Source organism: Gymnodraco acuticeps, unplaced genomic scaffold (assembly GCF_902827175.1).
Source record: "Gymnodraco acuticeps unplaced genomic scaffold, fGymAcu1.1, whole genome shotgun sequence".
Classification (NCBI taxonomy): Eukaryota; Metazoa; Chordata; class Actinopteri; order Perciformes; family Bathydraconidae; genus Gymnodraco; species Gymnodraco acuticeps.
In genome coordinates this window covers 754855-777066 of record NW_022991127.1, presented here as the reverse complement: position 1 = coordinate 777066, position 22212 = coordinate 754855, and the positions used below count along the sequence as shown (strand labels likewise).

At 39.6% G+C, this 22212-nt stretch overlaps 1 protein-coding gene across 2 annotated transcripts in view; it reads left to right on the top strand.

The window, feature by feature from the left end:
- LOC117560326 (polypeptide N-acetylgalactosaminyltransferase 10-like) overlaps positions 1 to 21940 on the top strand; it is a 68401-nt gene extending 46461 nt beyond the window's left edge. Inside the window, exons 7-14 of one of the 2 annotated variants that reach the window (XM_034237177.1) lie at positions 3679 to 3796; positions 8893 to 9000; positions 11467 to 11688; positions 19513 to 19629; positions 19842 to 19991; positions 20862 to 21095; positions 21230 to 21392; positions 21519 to 21940. In XM_034237177.1, coding sequence (XP_034093068.1) covers positions 3679 to 3796; positions 8893 to 9000; positions 11467 to 11688; positions 19513 to 19629; positions 19842 to 19991; positions 20862 to 21026 — 880 coding nt within the window. In that variant the 3' untranslated portion in view covers positions 21027 to 21095; positions 21230 to 21392; positions 21519 to 21940. The remainder of the gene's footprint in view (positions 1 to 3678; positions 3797 to 8892; positions 9001 to 11466; positions 11689 to 19512; positions 19630 to 19841; positions 19992 to 20861; positions 21096 to 21229; positions 21393 to 21518) is intronic. The other variant, XM_034237178.1, reaches the window with a different exon arrangement.
- The last annotated feature ends 272 nt before the right edge of the window (positions 21941 to 22212 follow it).

Sequence of the window (22212 nt, the reverse complement as noted above, 5' to 3'; positions counted from 1 at the left end):
AGGGAGGATTGAAGAAATGCATTGTTTGTGTCCTATGCTTACTATGGAAAACAATATACCTACATTTAAAGAGTAAGACATTTGATTTACTTCAGGGATATTCGACAATAAAATCATTCTGAGGGTAATTAAGGCTACACAGTGTGTTGCTTTTGTCAATGCAATGTGAGCATTTCTAATTAACACAACCCAAAACGTTTCTAAAGCTTCATTTACTCTGCTTCACAATGTCTCAGCGGTAGTTAAGTCCATTCCCCTGCAATGTTTCAAACTGATCCTTTGTGCTTAAATGTATTCTATTTTGGATTTAGACCAATTTGTAATGCAATGGGTTGTTATTTCAGGCAAAGTCAATAACTTCTGTGTTATTTGACTGCAGCTGCCACGCAGAACTGTATTTAAGCCAGTGAGAATCCAGAACTTTAAAACAGACATGATCAAATCAAATGTTTATTTTTATCATATTAATGTTTTACTCACTCAAACCCTTTTTTTAGGCTTCACGGTTTTTGACCAGCATAACATATTGGAAAATTGTAGCTGCTGTTTCTAACCCAAACCCTGTAAAACCCTATCTGTAAATATGCTGATATTGAATATAAAACATTAGTGTGCGTGTGACACGGATATGTTGTAGAAATAAAACTGAAAAAATGCCAGAGGGAAGTACAGAGGTGTTTGTAATCCCTGTTGGATTAATTTAATCCTCTTCACCCTTGGAGAAGAAAAACTGCATATACCTGACTATTATCACCACGGGAACAGTGTCTGTGCTCAGTGCTCATGAGGCATGGGAAGACCCCGGATTCGTTTCTCTTCGTTTTTGCAACCATACGATATACTGGTGCATGGAAAAAAATGATTACAATTGACTGACAGTAATGTTTCTACAACAAAAAACATACATGTACTTGATAGAAACCTATTAATAATGTATAACTGACATTGTCTTTCATTGTAGATTTATAGAACATTCAGAGGTTTGGAACCAACTAAAACCACAACTTGCAGATTTATGATTGTTTCTCGTGGAACTATAACTGGAAGTATAGGTGGTTTCCTTACAAGAAATAAGAGTACATCTGTGTGTGTGCAGCTACCATTTATTCTGCCTCAACCTGAGGCAGAATAAATGGAGCAGCAGGTGCAATGAAGTACAGCAGCGATACAACAGCTAACAAGCCGTGCACTCAGCGGCACAGAGCTTGTCAGACAGAAGCCACAGCACTCTATAGTGGGTTAATTGGTTCTGCTTTGTTCAGTGCATCTTCATTATCTGGTTAGAAATTGGGCCACCATAAATACATGAACTCTGACTTGCTTTCAACGTCTCGTGTGTGTGTTGTATTCTGCAGGAGACTTGGCTTTACAACAGCTACAATGGATTCTAACATAGTGACAGCAAAGAGAATACATACATGCATGCATACAAAATACTCATGAAGCACAATACAATATTCCACCTAAGATTAATTCACTGTGAAGCATATAAAACCAGCAAAATTTGGAACATATTGCAATGAAAATCTGAGAAAATGATATTCAGGAGGAATTATTTAGAGCAACACTAACGGACACAATCGTTTGGTTCTTTTCACTTATTGTCAAGACCATTCTTTTCAGTGAAAGAAAATCACAATAGGTAACATTAGACGAGGCATCCTCAAACTACGGACTCTGGTCCGGATCCGGACCGAACCACCACTGTCTCCGGACTCTGAGCAAATTATACTTTTCATATGTATTATCTCTCTGTATTATATGTGAGACATCGCCACAACGCATTCGCAACGAGTCAAAATTCTCCGCTATGTCCACTGCAAACAGCGCTCTGCATGTCTGTGTTCCACCTGTGTGTGTCAACGCTTTGGTCCAATCACATTCAGCATCCAGTCAGCGTTTTTCCCCCCCAAACAATCTGCGAATCAGAGGCACAGTAGGGCGGGTCTTCGCGGAATGCGGGTGGGAAAAATGTGTGTGTCTCTTTCAACCTGTCTAAGTCAGAGCGAGAATAAAAAATAAAAAATTCAGAGCGAGAGTTAACAGCTCATCTAGTTCCATCTGTACTGTAGCTAGTAGCCTAGTTTCACCTACCGGGGTGGCAACTGACACCCTAAAAATAGGCCTTGCCACCCCAGCTGCCACCCCAGTTGGCAGCTTTGTTTTGAAAGAAAAGTTGTGGCTCATCGGACATTTATGAGAGAAAGTCTCTAATGTCCGAGTGCAAGTGAATGCAGCACAAGATGCACGTCATGTAACCCCTCCCCCGGTCCTGGCGCGAGCGTGGACATACGATTGGCGGCGATTTCATTTTGAACTGGACGGCGCAAAACGAGAAGCATTCGGACCCAAGCACTAAAGGAATGAGGTATTTGCGGTCTACAATGACAGAGAAGAGACTGTCAGTTTGGCTGTACTCAGCATTGAATCAAAACGCACTAAAGCTGTTGATCTTAATACGTTTGTGAGGCGTTTTGCTGAACAAAATGGTAATCGCCGCATTCAGCTGTAATAGACATGTCAACTTGATGCTCTGCTCACGGATGAGCATACACAACTATTAAGATGATGACCTTACGTGTGTAAATATATTTTTTTCTTTGAGGGGGTCTGCCCCCAAAAAACTGTTTTTAAGTCCTGAGAAAGTCAAATAAGACGGTGTGTAAAACTACACTGCCCAGCCAAAAAAAAGTAACCACTTTGATTTAACTAGGCCAGTAGGTAAGGACTTTCCACTGGATAATAACTGCAGTATAAAAGAATGCATGACTGAAGTGATGGAGACCATGTTGAAGGCAAACAAAAAGAGGAAATAACAGGTCAAATCAAGCAAATCCCCCTCTCAGATTCCACAGCAACCAGAAGAACATACATACTGGCTGGTGATTTGATTCATCAGCTTTGTGATGGAATAAAAAATGCACAGTGCATTTCCTTAGCTGTGGGTGAGTCCACTGACACCACTGACAATGTTCAGTTGCTGGTGTTTGTGAGTTTTTATGATGAGGCAAAGGGGGAGTTTGTTGAAGATGTGTTGGGCCTGACGAACCTCAGTGGACACACAAGGGGGCAAGACATTTATAAAGCAATAATGGGAATGCTGAATGAAAGAGGGTGCAGCTGCCTTTATTCATAACTGTGCAGCTCTTACACTGCGACTCTGAGGGGTCAAGCACAGAAACAATAACAATGAAAACTGCTGCATACAGATTATTTTTGGTTTTGCAACCTCGTGTTAAGAATCTTGTTACAATTGTTTAAAAGTTTGAATGACCGTAATAAACGGACCTTTGTCTTATTGAAACATTTATTTTGGACCTTTAAGATTTGTATTTGAGTACCCCTGCATTAGACTATACAATCATTGAGACATTGAGCACCTATCGTCGTATTATCTTTTTCACAGCTTTTTCAGTTGTGATAACACAAAGGACGTTTTTAAGGTTGATTTTGGATTGTCTTCTTGCTTTGTTTGATCCACCATTTGTTCCTATGACTCTGATAAAGTGCTGAGCTTCAAAGTAGTCTTGCAGTAGATTGTAATGAAATCTTACATTTATAAATGTATATGGCAAGTGAAAAGTGGAAGGTAATGTTGCCGCTCTGCAGATCAGTAGAGCAGTAATGTAAATGGTGTAGATGCCGCTGTTTTACAAATCTGTTGTGATTTTCCTGCAGGTCACCAGTGATGGCAGGTGGACTGTTTTCTGTGGACAGGAAGTGGTTCTGGGAGCTGGGAGGATACGACACTGGTCTGGAGATCTGGGGAGGAGAACAGTACGAGATCTCCTTCAAGGTAAACACGTTATCAAATCGATAGGTTACACACCACTTACTTATTAAGACTTATTTGATTTACAAATGAATGTTTTCTACAAATACAACATCTTTCTACCTGTTTGTTTAGCTCTCTGTCATTTCATCAGGGTCATACACTCAATTATAATAAAATATGTCTCCTTAGAAAGTTTCTCGAACCAATAACATCATGCTCCTTTCTTTTGGTTTCTGTCACATCTATAACTACAACGATACTCATAGTGTGCAGACCATTACAAAGGCCGTCTCCTTGAGTGTAAAATATTGTGTGTATATCCGCCGAGTGTTTGAGATCCACCATTTAATGGGTTCTTTGTTGACGAATAAACTATCAAACCGGATCAAAAACATCACCTTGGCAGAGGTAATGAAAGCTTCATGTTTCTCTTCGCTCGGGCCGTTTGTTGTACTTGCAAAACAAGGACACTCTTTGTTTTGTTTTTGAGGGTCTATTTCTAATGTTCTACTATAAATGTATTTGCTCATCCCTCTGGTCACTTTTTCTTTGACATTTTAAGTCGCTCATAAAACATGACCCAAAATCAATGACACAGCTCAAAGAAGACTAAAATATGATGACTGATTCAAATACACTGAAGGTCCCTTATTTGTCCCTGATCAAATAAAATAAAACTTTTTTGTAGACGCATTCATTATATTAAGAGCATGCATTGTTGCATAGCTGAGGTCTTACAATTACTTTTTGGGGTCTCATTACAGAAGAATGTTTACAAATGTACACCAAAAACACACTCTTATTTTATACTTGTATTCTTTTTAACAAAATAATGAATTTCTAATGGGTTTCCTATTGGTTTTATTAACCATGACCACAATTTTTCCCTGACCTTTACCAATTCGTTTTTGTGCCTAAGCCTAACCAAAACGTAGCCATAGCAGTGGTGGATCATATCATTAATATATGTTTTGAAGCTTTTTATCTTGTAAAAAGTAATTACTGAGATAATATTCCATACCAAGGTTATTACTTTTGGCCATGATTATCACGTTATACAATTTTGCTATCAGCACATGTCTAGCTGTGCCTCTTAACCCTACTTACTGCCCACAGATATTCAATTTGGTGTCCTTTTTTATTAAGATCCCCATTAGATGATACAGAGCAGACACCCAGTCTCCTGAGGTGAAGAGATTAACAGGCTTTCATACTAATCCTTACAACCAAACTCCTGCTCCCACGGACAGCCTGCCTCTGCTGGCATATGAAACACAATCGCCTCATTGGTACAGCTAATCTAAAGCTCCATCCTGGTCACACTGGTATGGGAACATCAAGCCTTTCCAGCTCACACAGTGAATTCATGTCAGAAATTCAGGCACACAGAGCCCAGTGGCAATATGACCTCACATGCCGAGCGAGGCATACAACTGATGGTGGATTTTCTATATCCTCATGGCAGATAGGAGTTTCAGTTCTGTCCATCATCAGACACAGAGCTGCTCTGGGGGCAGAAATCATTAAACCTCTATGGATGGAGCTAAAAAAAGAGTAAAAGTAAGCTACTGTTGGAAGAAGAAAACTTTTCTTACAGCATACAAGAACACATGACATGATTTTTATTTGTGTATTAGTTTCTGTAGCATTCAAAGGTTTGGATAGATAGTAGACTACTTAGGTCAACCTTACAGTATTAGCAAATGATATGCTTGAAAATAGATTGTTGCTACCATGAAAATGCACTGGTTTTCCAATCCTTGTTTCTATTAATACACTTTCAAACAGTCCAAATGGGAAAACAACGAAGTTAATGGTTAATTACAAGTGGACTATTTTACATTCTGTTATTATCAAGTTAGAATGAAACCAAGCCAACACACAAATCAACAATTAAACCTACATTACACTCCTGTTTCTTCCTGACTTTGGTTAGGTCATTATTATTCAAGTAGCTGGAGCAACCATATTACCAGAGCCACTGAAAACATTACACTGTATGTGCTTGTGTTTTATTTATTCAAAAAACATCAATAGACACAGCTCAAGTTGCATTTTAAGTCAATGATGGATTTTGTGTTGCAGCAATATGTTTTATTCATGCAGTCGAAGTTAATTCTGTTGTTCTGTAGTTTCTCTCTATTGGGTGAGCTGAGTAGCTCCACTTGACTGATCTGAGTTCAGAGACGTTCTGGTTGTGGTGTCAAAAGTTAGAAACATTTCAAATGATAGGGAAGCAAGGAGTTTTTAAATACGGCTTCATAAAAAGGCCACAATAATTCCTGCTGGACTCTAGTTTTTAGGAATAATAAATATGTTTGTCGTGAGAAAGGTTAGAAGGTCACTTAAACCTTTTTGAACATCCTCTCGGGACAATATTAATTACAATACTTGTTTACTCTCAAGATAATAGACCTCATATTCCTCTTGTATTCCTTAACCTTGGCAACTGACGGAATGTCCCTCATAACTCGTCAAATACCGATGGCTTTGTTAGAGGCCGAACACTTCAAATAATAGTGGCTTTGAATCCTACCCTCAGTTCATCAAGTAACACGAACGGATGTTACTTTATGTTTGAAACATGATTTTTTTTAAAGATAAACGCAATAGTTACGTAAGGACAACAGTTACTGCTGTTTACATGCATTTATTTTCTTGTTTTTAATGTTTACATGAGCAACAAAACTTATTGGTTAGGCTTCAGAAAGACAAATGTTTTGGCTATACGACTTTTTCATTTGGTTAAACAATGTGTAAAATATGTTAAGATTGACTTGTGACCGCAATTACATGAATTGCGGTCATCGTTTGAATTGGACCGCATTAACATTAGCACATTACCAGTCTTCCCGACCCCTCAAAGCACTTTTAAACATACATGTAATTCCCCTATTTCCACACACTTACGGAAGCAGAGTCTGCCATAGAATGTGACGCCTGCCTACGGAGAATTACTTTGTGAAAGTCCTGTATTTGTCTGACTTTGTTGTTGCAACGGATTGAGCCTTTTCTTTGGCCTGTATAGTCAATCATTTTGGGATGCGATCGTCCTTCATTCAAAACACCCTACCCAGGCAGTACAATCACCTTTTCTATAAAGTTCCAAGGCAGCGTTCCTGTTAGGTCAGACATAATGCTACATAACCTCTCTTGATTATAAGGTTACGTAGTGTTATGTTTATTAAAAATAGTGTGTAGCGCCATCTGTTCACACATGTAAATGAGTTGAACTCAAACTTAAGTCAGGTCATGGCAAGTGGATATGAGGTTGATCACTTTCTTTGCAGCCCCTTTGAACTCTCCTCGAAATCATATGTAAAATATGTATATTTCATGTTTAAATAGACTCCCCCCATGTTCATGAACTTGCACTATCTTCAGCATGCCTCTAACCTTCAAATGGCTTAAATCGTATTTACATTATAAGGGCTTTACTGTGCATAGAGAACAACCCGACACCTCTTTCTTCTCTTACTAAGCTTGTTTGTTTTCATGTTTAAATCCACCTTTTCATTTCCCTCCATTTTTTATTTTGCTATTGTCTGTAAAACAAAAAAATGTTTCCATCTTGCCTGCTGTCTCATTGTCTTCCCCTTCATTGCCACCCTTTCTTTCCAATGGTTTATTTTCAACCAAGTAAGCCAAGAAAGAGAATTACCACTTTTGTCATTATTGGAGGTTTAAAAAGGTAAGCCAGTGCTAGATGTCTCTTTTATGCAAAATTGAAAAGGGAAATAAACAAAATACAATTACTGTTAAATAGGATTTAAATACAAGCACATTACTATGCTTAAAACATATATCCTAATGTAATTTAAATATTTCAACAAGACACCATGCCTTGTTTTCCCGTCAAATGTGTTTAAAGGGCTAAAAGGGGCTCTATTATGCTCATTTTCAGATGTGTGTGCCTCTACTGTGACATGTTTACATCCTTTAATGTTAAAAAAGTGCTCTATTTTTCTCATACTGTCTGTGCTGCACCACCTCTTTTCACCCTCTGTCTGAAACCAGAGCCCAGTCTGCTCTGATTGGTTAGCTGGCCGGCTCTGTTATGATTGGTCAACCTCTTAGAGATGTCACGGCCCTTAGCCTATCACGTCCAATGTGTTTGAGCGCTAGCCAAAGAAGTGATTTGTGCTTTCTTTAACCCTCCTATTGTCTTCGTTTTCCCCCCCTTACTTTGGTGTTCGCGGTCAAATTTCACCGGTCCTGTTTTAACTGCTATTACATTAACACATAACACATTAATCATCACCAAATTACATTTAACACCCTTTCAAACTGTAAATATTGTATCAGACTACTGGTATACATGAAAAACTGCAGTAAATATACAAAGAATAGACACCAAACATGTATTGCGTGTGCCAGGTGTGATCCATGTGGGGGGATGGGCACATACGAGCGGGACATGTATCAAATTGTTCTGTGTGTGTGTTTGTGTGTGCCAGGTGTAATTCACATGAGGGGATTTGGCACATAAGGGGGGGGAAACACATCTAGAGTATGTATGTGTGTTTTATCTGATCCGGATGATTACTAATTCCTTTTCTTTTTGGGACCACCATGGGTGTTACAAAGTTGACTAAATCATCCAAAATGCAATGAAAGTGGTGATCAGCAATTTGATATGTTCAAATGTCTACTGTGAAGGATATCATAGAGCCTTAATGCAATTGAATGTAAAACAAAAAAGTTATGATTTATGAAAGTAGTACATCGGTCAGATTTGACCCGAAGACAACAGGAGGGTCAATCTGACTCTGCTGCTCAGGTGAAGTGAGGTCACCATCATATCTTAATATGTTTGTGGTGTCTTCTTTTCTACTTCCATTATCCTTCCATTTAATCTTTATTGCCTCTCCCTTCAAAATACACTCTTCTCTCCTTTAAGTCTCCCAGGATTTATAAGCCTGTTAGAATCACTGTAGCCTACTTCATGCCTCTTTCTTCTTAGCCATCAATCTCCTGCTCGTCTCCTTGATCGTCTCCTAACCTCACCTTTCTTCTACCTTTCCACAACTTTGAATGTTTAGATGGAAAAAGATTCTATATGCATACAAATCAGTCTGATTAAAAATATCTTCCTCTCTTTCTGCATGTCCCTGTAGGTTTGGATGTGTGGTGGTCGGATGGAGGACATTCCTTGCTCGAGGGTAGGACACATCTATAGGAAGTACGTCCCATACAAAGTCCCTGGTGGGATCAGCTTGGCGAAGGTAATTCTTCACACTGTACTGTATGCCTTCACGGATCATGACACAATACAATACAGCAGATCAGTCACAGATTGTATGTGTACTTTAACAGTCTACAACAGGGGTGCAGTGTCAGTACAATGCTGTCTATTATATATTATTCACCACACAACATTGGATTACATTATATTGTAAGTAGGACAAATCTATTAGAATGTTAGCAGCTCAAATCAAAGCATAATGGATCCATATTTGCTGATACATTCAGGGCCTATATGTTTGATAATAATATAGCATGGCACACTTGCAGTCTGACACTTGAGTAACCCGTCTATTTTAAATTTATGTTACACATTAATATAGTTTTAGGGCTTAACAATTGAATGCTGCAGAGATATCCTGACATTATGTGCATTTTATTGACCAAGCTTCACAAAAAATGTGATCTACAGCTCAATAGTGTCTTTTTTATTGGACAGGGCCAGCCGTATAAAATCCACATTGTTAAATTGCAATGTTCAAGTCTATAATCCGGTCTGTTAATACAATTAAAAAAATGTCATACCCAATGCAAGGCTTAACCCTGATAACATCTTCAGGGGTTGTTTTGTGAGACTTTAACATGCTCCTACAGAACCACATACAACATTACATGACAGTTTCACATGCTGATTGGCAAAGGAAGTGACAATATTACTGCTATTTCTTACTGGAGGACTGCTTCATTATTATATTTTCCATCTATCTGGTCTGCATATTACAAGTTCTTTATCAGGTATTATGAAGTGCATGTATGGCAGAGACTCCCTGGCTCATTAACAGCAACAACACAATAGTCCTATTTTATTAACAGTTCCTATTTGTGTCTGAAAAAGTTCTTATCGGTAAGGTTTCTTGATTGGAAAATACATTAAGCAAAATCCAATTATTCTCTTGCAAAATTTTAAATACCATCTTATCAGCCAAATAGATTTATACATTATTAGTTTCCTGCAGTATTCACACACAGGGCTGTTCAGCATTTAAATTAGGGTTTTATTTAGTCTACGAACCAGAATAAAAATAGCATTGTTGGCTTTGTGTGAAGTATGGCTTGATGTGAAACCAAATATACTTCAGCTCAGGACATTTTTAGATATTGGAGTACAGGGATTTGGAAAAGTCATTTATATGCAAACACGCACACACACACACACACACACACACACACACACACACACACACACACACACACACACACACACACACACACACACACACACACACACACACACACACACACACACACACACAGAGCACGATATAAAAACAACTGATGTGTCCTTGAACTGCAATGAAACTGAACCGAAATAAATTGAATACATTAAATAATGAGACAAAATGAATGATCTCATGAAGCTAAAGTACACAAATGAAAGGGTAGATAAACATACATAAGGAATGCACACTCGCCATCACATATATTATACACTCACACACAGGTACACACGTCGTTCTACTGTGAGCTAGTCTTACAGTGGTGCAGTATAATAAAATTGTGTAGTTTTTCTTTCGTATGTCCTCTACTAAGTACTCTCCTCCAGTCTGAAGAACACTTTACAGTCAAGTTAACTCTACAAACAAAAGACCACCAGACGATAAAGGCAGCAGTATGCAGTGTGTTCACTATTTACAACGTACAGTATATGCGTTGCAGGTGTTACTGTGAAGAATGAGCAAGTTTCGTTGTTCGGTATGCTTCAAAGTAGCTACACGGATTGGAAATGGTCTATAAGTGCTAGATCCTCTAGGGTGTATCCTAACATTCATTCTGTATGCCTCTGCCGCACCTGGAACTCACCTCAGTATTCAACTGAAGGAAGCCGGCATTTGTTTTGACTGTTTATTCTGAATACCTTGACCTCAGTAGAATGCTAATGGTCCTAAATCAACCTGATTATAAGGGATGAAAGAGAACATTTATATAAATATACTACAAATGAAGGAAGTCTTGCTCCCTGCATATATTTGAAACTGCTGTTAAAGAGTAAGACGTTTTTATTTGTTATCATTTTACAAATGTTTTTTTTTTTATCAAAGTGCTAAAGTACCCCACTTAGAAGTGAATGTATAGTATCAACAAGGTTGGCTCTAATTCAGTTGGCTCAAAATGGATTTCAATGGAAAAAAACTTTTTACAGTTGCAGCAAAGTCATAAAATAAATACTGATATATAGGGTTATTTCAAAGCAGGATCAGAAAATGGATGCCATTGTAAGCTCAGGCTCTCCGAGGAACATCTACACTGCTAACAGCTGACCATCTAAACATTTATGTGCACAAAACAGTCCAAAGATGTTCCAAAACATTTTCTTTGTTGCCAGGGACTGTGGGATTGTGTGCTTATGTGTGGTAGGTTCATAGAGAGTCTGGCAGAATGTAAATGCCTGCTAAGAAAACTCTGCTGTAGTGAAAGAATATGTCTGGATGACTCGTCTTTTATTTCAGAACCTGAAACGTGTGGCAGAGGTGTGGATGGATGAATACGCCGAATATGTCTTCCAGCGTCGGCCTGAATACCGTCACCTGTCAGCAGGAGACATGACGGCCCAGAAGGAGCTGAGGAACCGCCTCAACTGCAAGAGCTTCAAATGGTTTATGAGCAATGTGGCCTGGGATCTGCCCAAACACTACCCAATGGTGGAGCCTCCAGCAGCTGCATGGGGAGAGGTAAGGATTAGTTTACGAAACTAGGATGAATAGGATATTATAAAGAACCACATCTCTAGTTTCTGAACACAACAGTAAATTCAACTTTATCAGCAGAGCACATTGTAGTGATCTAATGCACACCTGACTGACAGTTGCCTGGGAGAATGAAGTCATCTTATAATAAGGCAATGTACTCCCATCCACTCTCAGCACTAACAGGGTTTTTAAAAGTTAGTTAAACTTTGCAATAGTTGAGAAATACAAAATAATATCTGAAAAAGGAGGAAATTAATGTTAACTGCTCATTAGCTTAGAGAAAAGTTTAAACTGTATTTTTATCCTCTGTTGGAAAATGTCAGCAGTTTCTACCGCCCCTTAAATAATATGGAAAACATTTTTAAAGGCCTAGCTACTTCCCCAACTCTGTTTCTCGGAAGACCAAACAGTTTAAAGTGAATATACTCACCATGACCATACTGTGAACCAGTGGCGTAACAAGGTTGTGATTGGCCCCGGTGAAAATATTGTTTTGGGCCCCCCCATCGCCCCAAACATAAGCGCACACTGATAAGCTCACACACGCGCGGACATACACAACCACTCAGAAGCGCCACATACATGTAAGCTATCAACAACAGCCTACCCTGGCCTCAAACCACCACAGCCTGACAACGGCACAGCAAACTAAAAAGAGGATTTAACCCGTTTCCTTGATGTTTGTCTCTGGGGAATGGGCCGGTAGGCCTACATCAGGGGTGCCCTCACTTTTTTGGCTGGTGAGCTACTTTTGAAATGACCAGCTCACAGAGGTCTACCAACCAAAAATAAAAACCCAAATTGCAAGGGTTGCTGAATAACACGTTTTATTTATACATGGGATAACTACAATAGGGCTGCAACAAACGACTAATTTGATAATCGATTAATCTATCGATTAATGAAACGATTAATCGACTATTCGGACTATTACTGTATGCCTTGCACAATTTCTCAAACGCTCTTATTTAGCCATCAATTTTTAGATTTAGCTTGAGGTTGTTTTAGGCATGTGGAAACTAACAATGAAGAAAGTAAATGAATACTTGATTCAAAAATACATATATTATTAAATTAACTTAACAGATTGTTTACAAAATTAACATTGCTTTTTATTTAAATAAATAATATTTCACATCAAAAGAAACAACAATGTTTTAACAAATCGTATTAAATAATCTGATGACAGAACTGTAAACAGAATAGCTGAAACTTTAACAAAATAAAGAGTAACTCAGTTACCTCTAATCATTAACCCATGTTTGTATAATTGAGTTAACTCTATGTGTTGCTGCTAGCATACACCTGACGTGGAAAAGTTACTCGTGGATGGGGCTACAGAGCTACTAGAAAGACAGTCGAACCCGGTGTATTCCTCCGTCTGAATGTGGTGCACTTTTGCTAAATGTTTAGACAAATTGCTCCGCCCTTACATGCTAAACACTCTTGGCAAGGAGCATTGTCCACCTCAAGACGGGTAACATTTAACCACACCTTGGAGCGCTTCTCTCCGCAATCCCCGCCGTGTGTTGCTGCATGTAGCAGCTGCGTGTGTGTGTAAACTGCCCCGCCCCCTCGCACACAGACGGGGGAGAGAGATCTCGTCTCGAATGGAAAGATCAAAAATACACCGACCATAGACGCATTTTTTTGTCTTTTTGCATGTTAGAAACGAGTTGGCGACACTAAGACTGCGAGATAATGTTTGTGTAGCAATAATACATGACCTTTCTCTTTCTCAACTCGCTACTCGGAGGGAAGTCGCTGTCATATGCCTTGTGAACACTCCGATAATGCCTCTCCACGTTACCTTTCTTTGGCAGAGCGAGGCTTGCTTTACAAATAAGGCAAATAACCTTTGAATGTGACATCACAACAAAAATGTCTTTAGCTTCTTGCTCGGTCCCGCACTCATTTTGTTGTTTGTCTCTTGTTTAACTTAATTTGAGTTTTCCCGGCACTTTACTGATTTTGTATCGCTTTGCATTCTGGGTTAACAGATTGGAAAGCGATAGGTCACTTTTTCTGTCAATCAAGTAAACTCCTGAATTAAGTGGCAGGGAGGCCAAGGGAGGAGGGATCAAAACCTGTTTTGTCTATTTTAACGGAGCTGGATTTTTTTAATGAATGACTTGCGATCTACCAGCATTGGTCGACCGCGGTCGACGTACTGGGCACCTCTGGCCTACATGGACCGGTTGCTATAATATAGCTTTTGATCTTGGCGTAGGGGGTCTCAATAGCGCCATAGAGTCCCCTATCGGTTGGGGCCCTTGGGGGAACTGTTGGACCACCGCCGGGCACAGCCAAATCCAGCCTCTCCAACTGGCTGGCTGGAGAAGAAGATTGTACAGCCACGTCCACGGATACAGCTTCACTTGTGGAGCTAGATGGCAATGATGGTGGTGAGGCAGGTAAGCTATCGTTAGCCTCCGGCTGCCGCTGCACATCAACATTGCTAACATTAGCTCTCGATTTCGAGGACGATGTATGACATAGAAAACCGTCTAATTACGTCTGTTTAGCTGTTACATCTCCTTGTTCTTTCTTGTCCTTTCTCTTTTGAGCGCCGCTCTTTGGTTTGCTGTACATTATAAATGGAAGCTGTTACATTTGTTATAATGCTGCCGAACTTGCTGCAGCTAGCTACAGTACAGGTTGATTAAACGGTTCGCTCGTCACGCAAGGTATCACATGACATGAAAGGGAGCAAGGTCATTGGACAGACAAATTACAAATTAATTGAGTTTGCTTGGTTACTTTGAAGACTGAGTGAACCGGTCAATGCCATTGGGGCAATTTCTTTGCATGGGCCCCTGGCCGGCTCTGGGCCCCGGGGCGTTGCACCGGCTGCACCGGCGATAGTTACGCCACTGCTGTGAACTCATGCTGTAGTGGTGGACAAAGGCAGGAAATCAGTAGCTCTACATATAATATTTAAGAAACGTTACATCTGTTACTGTGTACGAGGTATGTCACTTTGTTGTGTTAAACACAAACACTAAGTGATGCTCTAAAGTGCACTGGATACAAAGGTATCAAAATTCAACACATAATTCAATTGAGTTGTGAATTAAAAGAATGTGTTGAACCAATATCCAAATACTAAGTCCCTGCCATCTCAGTCTAGGGTTTGAGTCCACACATATCCATTTGCTGCCTGTCAACCCCGTTTCTCCCCTTTAATATCCCTTGAGTTATCATTAAAGGTAAACAATAAAAAAATAAAGACAAGTTTGATCAAATGATTGTATAGTAAGGGCTCTATACGGAGTGGATATACAGTGCCATATAATAATGTTATCCATAGTCATTATTACCCACATGTCATAAAAGCTGTAAAGTGACAATAAACATATGACTGTTTTACTAACCAAAAAGTCCCCTAGCACAGGGGTTCCCAAAGTGGGGGTCGCGAGACAATTACAAAAATAAAAAAATAAATGAAAAAATATCTACCAGTCCAAATAGAAAGGGGGGGGGGGCTAGTGAATTGTCAACGAGGGGGTGGGGGGGGTGGGTGCTGTCATCTGGGGGAGAGCCTCGCTGCGGGGAAACGGCGGACCTCTGTCAGTGCAACTTCAATGATGCCATTTAAAAACATAAAACATGAAGGGCGGTGATGGCCGTTAGCGAATCGAGCCGGCCCTTGACGACCGGCCATTCTGTGATTCACCAGATTCTACAGATGACCAGTCCGCGGAGGGTGGAAAATACATACCGGAAGTAAACAAAGACGTGCAACGGGAAGGTGGTCTCACAGGAAACAAAACATAAAATATTAAATAAAACAATCTCATCACTTAAAATTCACAACTTATTATGAATTAATCATTCACAAACTTATAATTATGTATTCATATGTTTAACTCCGTTACATATGCACGCAACAAACAGAAGAGCGTAGGGCAGAATTAGGAGGGAATTCCGTCTCGTAGCGTTTGTGCACCGTTTTGAAATGCCGCTCTAAATTACCCTTCTTTGGTAAAGCGACGCTCGCATTGCAGATAAGACAGATGGACTTTGAATTGGAATAAACAAAAAAATAATCATCTTCCCACTCGGAGTGAAAATTATATAGTTTGGGCTTTTTTGCTTCTTCCATAATTGCGGTCTTGTGTGTAAACACAACAGGAGTGACAGTCCGCAGACTGTCACTCCTGTTGAGACCGGTTGAGACGGACAACGTCAGCTAACTAGTGCCCACTGCCCACCAGCCACGCCCCGACACATGGGGTCACCCCAATCACAAAGCTTTGATGCGTTCAAGTGCATATTCTGACTGGTCGATTGCAGTAATTCATTTTTCAGTTTTGCACATCCTCCTATTAATATCTTTGTACATCCTGCACTAAACTGTTTTATTGTAGAGATCACTTACTTATCGCTTACTTAGAGATCTTCTTGATTTTTTATATTCTATATTTCTATCATTGACCTTCTACTTTCCCCCTATGAAAGTATGTACTCATGTACATTTTTTCCCAGATGGCATCATAGTGCGTACCATAGAGGGTTAATATTTTTTTCATCAAATATAACACATTAAAACAATCATTCAATAACGTGCTTTCACCACTAGGCGGGGCACACAAAGTACATGCAGCCATAATAATTGTGTATTATTGTACACTTATGTATGTTAGTATGTATGACATCTGAAGATGTGTAGTTTTATTCATGTTTTCACATAATTTTACAGCATATTGCTATATTATTTCAGACTCTGTATTTACATTCTTATATTCAAAGAAAATCAGTAATATCTTTAAAAACTACAAGTCCTTTTATATCAGCTGTGCACCGTTATGGTGTAAATATAACCTATCTACGAATTGGATCAAATATAAAAGTCAGCCGAATTAATGTTGATACTGCAAGGAGACGTATTGTGTGAAGAGAAATGGAAGATGTTGTTTAATTGCTGATATATTTATGATCCACGTTACATATTCAGTTTCCGTGGCAGTTCTTCCAGTTTGTCTAGAAGTCTTCTAATCAGAGCTCTATACATAAAGAACTACGGCAGATGTGTAATATTTAATGCAGCCGAACAATCTGCATAAAGTATTATTTTCTTTTTTTGTTTATGTTAAACAAAAAAAGAAGGAAAAAAAGATTTTAAAAAATACAGATTTCAGTATTCTGAGGCTCTGAACCCCATTTATTTTCCTCACTGACGGCAACAAAAGTCCGACATTATACAATTTAAAATTAAAAACAATAATTGTGGCTTGATATTGAGTAAGAACCATAGACTGTATATATAAAGAACATGTTTTATGAACCACACAGCTTCCGGTCTTCCAAGTCCCGACCGGACAAAAAGACGTGTTGCAGGCACGAAACACAATAGGCTTGTTTGAGACGCGTTGCGGCTCGCCTCGAAAGTAGACGAGAATAGCCGATCGCAGCCGGGGGAGGTCTCAAAAAGCTCGCCTGAAGTCGGACAGCTCGGAGTCGGCTTCGTCTTCTTCTTCTTCTTCTCTCGGTTTTTTGGCGGATTGCAAACAACTTTAAGGTGCATACCGCCACCTCCGGAGTCGACTTGACTCGGTTTGCATCTATAAAGAATGCACACATGTGTTTAATCGTTACTGTCAGATATGTACTAAGTAAATACATTTGTTCCTGCTCCAGATTAGATTCAACTTTATTGTTATTGCACATATTACAGGTACTGAGACAACGAAATGCAGTTTAGCTTCTAACCAGGTGCAACAAGCAGTAAAGTGAAAAGTAATGTACACAATCTACAGAATAAAATATAGAATGAATTGAATGATGAATAAACAGTGAGGGGTATGAATACACTAGATATACACAGCAGCCTGAGAGCAGTATGAACAGTGTGTATGAATATGCTAAGATATATAAAGTATGAAAACGGTAAGCAGTGCAAGTATAGTATAAAATATATGGATATTAATTTAATGATGATAAATATTGTGGAACAATGATGAAAAATGTGAATGGAAGTGGCGACGTAAAACTGACACAAAACAACAACAAACTTTTGTCCAGCCAATTGGAGAGTTTCATCAGCAGCACGTGGAAAAAACCACCAATGAGCGCTCAGCTCGAGATACCAGCGAGTCGTTTCCCATCAAGCATTTCGCTTCCGCAGCCCGTGGAGAGGAACTGCGCCGCCTCGCCGCGCCTCGCTCTCAAGGCTGCGGGCGTCTTTGTCCCGCGAGATTTCAACGTCTCATGTAGGCGAGCCTCCAGAGCAAGTCGGACAAAATGACTAACCATCATGCAACGCACTAGCAAGACGTCGATCGCAATTGCGCAGGTCTCGCTTGTCTCAAACAAGCCTAATACCAATAGAAATACATTGCTTTTAAAATCGTTCTGTTTTACACGAAAAAAAGGGGAAAATCGTGTTGGTGAACACGAATCAATAGATTAAATGTCGTGACTATAACGTGAGACTGGGTTGACCAAAACATGTCAAGTTTCTCCAAGGCTGAGAACACAAATGCAGCCTGTACTTTTTAATAAAAACAGATTTGTAACAGATTTTATTGTGATCATAGTGACCTGCTTGTATGCACTTACACCATAGGTGTACTGTTCTCTCTATGTGTTGTGCTGTCTCAGTGTGAACCTAGATTAAACAGCCAGCCAAACTCTTTTGAGAGCCAGGGAATGAGCAGCCATGCTCCTTTATTGACTTATTTGCAGTCCACTGACATTCAAACGGAGTGAAACTATAAAAAAAGAAGTTACAAGGCACTTAATGATATCATACATGCAAGTGTAACATACACAGATTAACACATGGGACCGCTAAGTGTAAACAAGGTAAATATAGCTAATGCAATAAGCATGTATACAGGCTAGTATGGCTAACGCTACCGTGTATGCTAACGCTAGCGTGAATGCTAACGCATTTTCTCATTGAGTTTTAAACATCTCCAAATGTCATCACATAAACACAATACATGTTACTAATCCGATTCCTTACATTGTAAGTGAAAGGCTTACACTTACAGTCATTGCTTTCTGACGGACTTGACCCTTTTGCTCTTCAGGTTGTATAGGGAAAATTAGTAGTAGTTTACTGCCATGCTATTCAGTACTGCGGTCAAGCCAGCCTCCACTCGGGAAAACCTAGTCAAGCCAGCCCGCACGTGATATTTCGGTGCGTGAATATCCTATGCATTACGGTAGAGTCCTGGAAACACTGCCTCTGTGTTTAGATGAGAATAAAACAAAAACTGTCCAGTATCAAAGACTCATCTCACTTCAGGGTGATAGCAGGACACCCCATCTAGTCACTCAGAACAAATCAGGACATTCTGATGTACAGGTTCAAAATAAAAGACCTTTGAAGTCTCATATATATATATATGTGTTTTGACTAAATGACTAATAAAGAGCCAATATACTGCTAGTATGCATGTTAATTAGCAACTAGTTGATGGTTAATTTGTGTACCTTAATATAAAGTGTTACCCTATTATTAATAATAACGTGTGCATAGACATTTTTCAGGGGCGGACCGGCCATCTGTAGCGAGGCTCCCCCCGTTGACAATGCACTAGCACACCGGGTAGGACACCCCCCGTTGACAATTAACGTGGTGGGGGGGTCATTTTGGGGGTCGCAGGCTGAAAAGTTTGGGAACCCCTGCCCTAGCACACATCAACACATGGGATCTGTGATAAATCCATGCGTCAGGTTGGGACCGATTAAAGTAAATGCTGAATGAAGTAGTGGCTGGAATGATTAACATATTTAATGGGACCTATACTGTGATTTTTTTGAGGCTCCACGTGATTTTGTGTATGTGTTTTGTAGATACGGAATATGGCCAGTGGGATGTGCATGGAGATCAAGCACTTTGTGTCAGGAAGCCCTATCCGCCTGGAGAGCTGTGTGAAAGGGCGGGGCGAGGTGGCCTGGAGCCATGGACAGGTGATTGGCAGAATGCTTGACCCCAATCACTTTAATTCAGCTTGCTTTACAATCTGTACCACATGTCCCACACTAGCCTCATATCCTCAATTCAAATAAGGAACATTCCACATAGAAACACTGTGATTGGGAAAATGGAAAATGTGGAAAGAGCAACAGAGGAAGGAAACAGTGTGAATGTTTTTTTTACAGTTGAGATGTGTTCCCTGCAGGTGTTAACATTTGGTTGGAGGGAGGATATTCGGGTGGGTGACCCCATGCACACAAGGAAGGTCTGCTTCGATGCCGTCTCTCACAACAGCCTCGTCACCCTGTACGACTGTCACGGCATGAAGGGCAACCAGCTGTGGCGCTACAGAGAGGTATGAAGAGGAAAGTGCATTTTTTTTAATTTACAGCTGCATCCTGTTGTCAGCCTTCTAACGGTGCTACTGTTGTGATTTCTGTGGTCACCTAAGCATAATTTGAGTCAGTCAATTACTAATGTCATCATAATGTTGGCCATCTGGTAAACATTTACTGTAATGAATGAATGTGCAAACAAATTCCAGGATGCATAAACAGCAGACGTTACCCTACCCCTGTTCCTGTTTCTTTAAAGCCAGTATGTGATGTGATTCTACCATCGTTCAGCTTGTCATTTCGGCTGCTTTTGTTGTTGTGTATAACGGAACCATTCTGGGGAATCTATTTCTGTACATATATACACATTCAGCAGCGAGAGGGAAATATTTTACTTAGAAGTTGGTGTAGATCAAACCAGACTTAAGGTATGAGGAATGCCAGTTGTTCTTTTTATAGTTTTTTTTCCGCACAGAATTAAACATTTGAGCTAAATCCTGACCTCATGTCCTTTCATAAGCTCCAGAGGTATTCTTGTCAAACTCAAAATATGACCTAAAGTTCTGTAAAGTAATCTTTTTTAGTTTATTTGTTCACCATTTGATCGCCTTTTTCTTTGTTTTGGTTTGATTTGTTATTTCTAATATCAAATATAAGACCATGGTCCAGGAACAGAAAATACATTATAAAATAAAACAACAACCACTATTATGGAAAAAAAATGGATAATGTTTTTGAAAGAAGTATGGGTTGAGTGGGATTAAATGGTTTAATAATCACAGTTTTTTTTTAACATTTGTGAGAAGATAATGCTTCAAGTTACATCAAGAACAACAATGTACATCCTCTGTATGAATAGGGCTGTTCTTTCTTTACTCTCCTTCCTCCAGGATAAAAGTCTCTTCCACCCCGTCAGTAACAGCTGTATGGACAGCAGCCCGAGTGAGCGACGGGTCTTCATGAACACGTGCGACCCGTCCTCTCTCAGCCAGCAGTGGCTGTTTGAGAAAACCAACGCCACCGTGCTGGAGCACTTCAACCGGGGTGCCAACTGAGGCCGATGGACGTTGAGATTAAACGTCTTCCAAAGAAAAAATACACAACATGATGATCACCTTGATCAGGTAAATAATACATGTATTTGACCCGGCTTTCTCTGGAACCAAATGGTGCTGTCAATCATTTTAAAGACATTGTCTACGTTTCTCTTTGCTGCCTTTTAAATTCAACCTGGTTCACTGTTTGTTTGTTTTTTCAGATAAGAATGGGAGCTACAAGTGAATACTGTGCTGCTTCAGTAGTATTCTCTGTGGTCCAGCAGAAATCCAGTGTGCCGGCCAAGAAGCAGTAGAGCTGGTCGGACCACACACAGCAACACTCAGAAAACAATCATTCAGCATGAGATTTTGATGAGGGCGAAGGTAAAAGAAAGACACACTTACCTGAGCGCCAATGCCACCACACAGTCAGCCAATCACTAATTTAAAAACACTGAAAAAAACACTGAAAAATATTTCATTGATTGTGTGTATTTTGTTCCTCCCTAGGCTGCGAAAACCATGGTGAAGCCTGATTGCCTCTGGAAACACAGAAAACACAGAGCTCTTACAGACTGAAGGTTGGACCTTAAGCATTTCCAAGAGTGAAAAACTCAAACTGTGCTGGATTTAATGGATTGCCTTTTTCTTTGGCCTTTTTTTCACCTTGTGATCTTCAATTGTTGCCTTAACTATTCCAACAATGGGAAATACCTGCTCCTACTCTTTCATCCAAGGTTCGTAAAAGGCATATGGCGACATTCTTTGTGCAAGCCAAAACTCTATGGAACCTGGAAAAAACGTCTTTAATACAAGTATTCCTGCACAGTGTGAAGATTAATTGCTTTTATAAAATGAACACAATCTTGTACAGACTCGTCTTTAAAGTGCATTTTTTTACTGAACAATAAAGCAACACAATGACACAGGTATGTCCCTATTTATCTCAAGATGATTATACTAGTTTTATTTTGTTCTGTCTGGTATTTTATAGTTAACCTGTTCAGATTCCTAAGAGAGATGTATTCAGCTCCAGTTGTTTTACTTTCTATCAGCACACCGAATATCCTCTTGTGGGTATTATGTTTAATACAATAACTAGAGTCATAGTTCCGACATTTCAGACATTAACTGAAAACCTAGGTCATCAGAGCTGAAGTTAAGGTATGGGTTTGGGTTAGTCCAAATAAAAAAACGTTTACAG